This window comes from Anopheles aquasalis, chromosome 2 (genome assembly GCF_943734665.1).
Source record: "Anopheles aquasalis chromosome 2, idAnoAquaMG_Q_19, whole genome shotgun sequence".
Taxonomy (NCBI): Eukaryota; Metazoa; Arthropoda; class Insecta; order Diptera; family Culicidae; genus Anopheles; species Anopheles aquasalis.
The window spans coordinates 1382501-1385000 of record NC_064877.1 but is presented as its reverse complement, the minus strand read 5'-3'; the positions used below and the strand labels follow the sequence as shown (position 1 = coordinate 1385000).

Sequence of the window (2500 nt, the reverse complement as noted above, 5' to 3'; positions counted from 1 at the left end):
ATGGATCCTGCGGGTAACAAGCCTTCTTGCATCGCCCGTGTCCCTCTCACCGTCCCTTACCTTGCATTCGTTTGAGAACGAGATCGGAGTGACCCGGGCACCGGAAGTACTCGTCCTGGCTAACGGACGAGTTGAGGCTGGCCAGGCTAAAGTGGCTCTCGTCCGTGGCCAGGCTGATGCGAGCGCTTGCGCTCGATGTGGGGCTTCCCTTGCAGGACATTTCGTTGCTCATGCTAGGATCGTCGACGCACGACGCTAGGCCACGATTCACTCTGGACGAAGACACACCGTGGTTCGAAGGATACGTGTTAGGACACCGAGATTCACTGCTCACTCGATAACCGTGGATGCTGTGATACCGGACGGGCAACCACACTCATCCGAGACTTGTTTTCCGTTCCACACCACAACCTGCTACTGCCGAAGACAAAACCGTTGTGGCCGCACCGCGCTTTTCTGCGCTGGATGCTGGCGACCGCAGAAGACGCTGATTGCACCCAGAACTCTCGTCCTCCCGTCCGTCTAATTGCCGCCTACCACCACAACACCACTTTTGCCACTCGCACTACATACTCTTTGTCGCACCGCCCGTTCGTGAGGAAGACCAGGGGAATGAATTCACGTTAACTACTTAACTAAAGAAGCAGATAATTTCTTGAGTAAAATCACTTTCAGCGTCTTTGCGTTTCTTTGTCCTCCACCAACAACAACAACAACAACAACAAAAAGTTTGTTTTCGTCACAGCAGTGTTGCCAGACGCGTTTACACGCACGGATTCGCGGGTTCGATTCGGCATCTCGCTCTGGCGCCTGAGGAGAGAGCGAAATAGCGTCTTGTTTTGGTCCGCGACGGTTCCGGAACTCTCGAACGTGGTTCTCGTTGTGAAAGTCGCGTTTTTCGGGTTGGTTTCATGTTTTGCGATATCTTCCAAAGTGCCACGATGGAATTGAAGCGAAAAGTAAACCCTCCTTCACTGCGTTTGTGTAATCAACCGTCGAAAAGATACACCAGGCTACGTGGCCAACGGGCATGACCACTTTGCGGGCACAAAAGTTGTTCCTATTTCCGTCCCGCTCCCTGAGTGATAAGCCGCGCGCGTAAAGTGTATTTCAAGGACCCGCTGTCCTGTCCACGCCCGCCCCCCACCCGTGCTCATAAACATTTGACCACAACAGAGGGACGACCTTGTCTGAGACGCATTTTCCATCTCATCTTTCGTTGACCTCGCCAAGCGATTTGTGCGTACTTTTGACCGATCACCGCCCCCCCGAGGGACGAAAGCGGGTGATTCATACACACGAGAAAGTTGCACAATGTGTCCAGACGAAGTGCTCGCGCAGCTTACGGAGCTGTTTGGCGATTACATCGGTCAGCAGCGAATCGTGGATACGATCGAGAGGCTCGATGGGAACCGTGAGTATCTTGCCGTGTGTCCTTGAATGTGGCTGGAATGTCGCAAGAGCAAAACATGTTTTAACTTTTACTTTGCCCGAACAGTGGAAGCGTGCATTGAAGCCCTGTTAAAGAATGATGAAGAAGCTACTAGAAAGGATAAACCAGCACCACCACCGAGTTCTGCACCGGTGTCCACAGACTATCGGAATGGGCCCGACTCCTCGACAGGAGCAAGAAGGAAAACCACTGCCCCGGCGCTTGTTAAGAACCAACAGGAGGAAAACATTACAGCAAGCTTTGCTTCTTTACTGCAGAAAGGCAGCTTTCCGACGCAGCAGGCAGGTAGTACGAGCAATTTGCATACACCACGGCTTCAAGGGAAGCATCCTCCACCGAACCTACCGAGCAATTTCTCCTCAATCGTTGAAATGGTAGCACAGGGACAGCGGGTTATGGTTCTCATGCGTGGTGCTCCTGGCAGTGGCAAGTCACACCTATCGCGCCTGCTCATCGATCGTACATCGGCCGGTGATTATCGGAATCACATTTTCAGCGCGGACGATTACTTCTTGGTGAACGGTGTGTACAAGTTTCAGCCGGAATCACTCGATAGTGCCCACCGGTTTACGCAAAGCAGCGTACTGGCGAAAGCACGCGAGGGCTGGAGTCCGATCGTTGTGGACAACACCAACATCCGGCTTTGGGAGATGTTCCCGTACGTACAAATCGCTGCCGACCATGGTTACTACCTAGACATCCTCGAGCCAACGACGCACTGGCGCAACAACAGCCGCAGCCTAGCCATACGGAACACGCACGGTGTACCGGAACCGAAAATTAAGCAAATGCTACTAAACTTCGACAAGCTTGCGAACGTCCAGGAATTGTATCGATCGTGCAAGCTCGAGCACGCATTCTACAACCCGCCGAAAATGCGTCACTATCCAATCCTACCGAGCGATTTGAATGTATCCAAGACGACGACGCAAAACGAAGCCCACCAAGCGCCCACCAAACTTATTAACCCGAAACCCTCGGTCCCGAGATGGGATGAGGATTGGTCACTGATGAGGGATGCGAAGGAAGAGGAGAAATTTATGAATG

At 52.7% G+C, this 2500-nt stretch overlaps 2 protein-coding genes across 3 annotated transcripts in view; one reads left to right on the top strand and one right to left on the bottom strand.

Moving 5' to 3' along the window:
• Positions 1–651, bottom strand: part of LOC126572913 (kelch-like protein 5) — a 6280-nt gene extending 5629 nt beyond the window's left edge. The window contains exon 1 of one of the 2 annotated variants that reach the window (XM_050232631.1): positions 61–651. In XM_050232631.1, coding sequence (XP_050088588.1) covers positions 61–232 — 172 coding nt within the window. In that variant the 5' untranslated portion in view covers positions 233–651. The remainder of the gene's footprint in view (positions 1–60) is intronic. The other variant, XM_050232632.1, reaches the window with a different exon arrangement.
• A 210-nt stretch (positions 652–861) lies between these two features.
• Positions 862–2500, top strand: part of LOC126572909 (uncharacterized) — a 4286-nt gene continuing 2647 nt past the window's right edge. Inside the window, exons 1-2 of the mRNA XM_050232624.1 lie at positions 862–1414; positions 1499–2500. The exon at positions 1499–2500 is cut by the window's right edge and continues 2137 nt beyond it. Of these exons, the coding sequence (XP_050088581.1) occupies positions 1315–1414; positions 1499–2500 (1102 nt within the window). The 5' untranslated portion in view covers positions 862–1314. The remainder of the gene's footprint in view (positions 1415–1498) is intronic.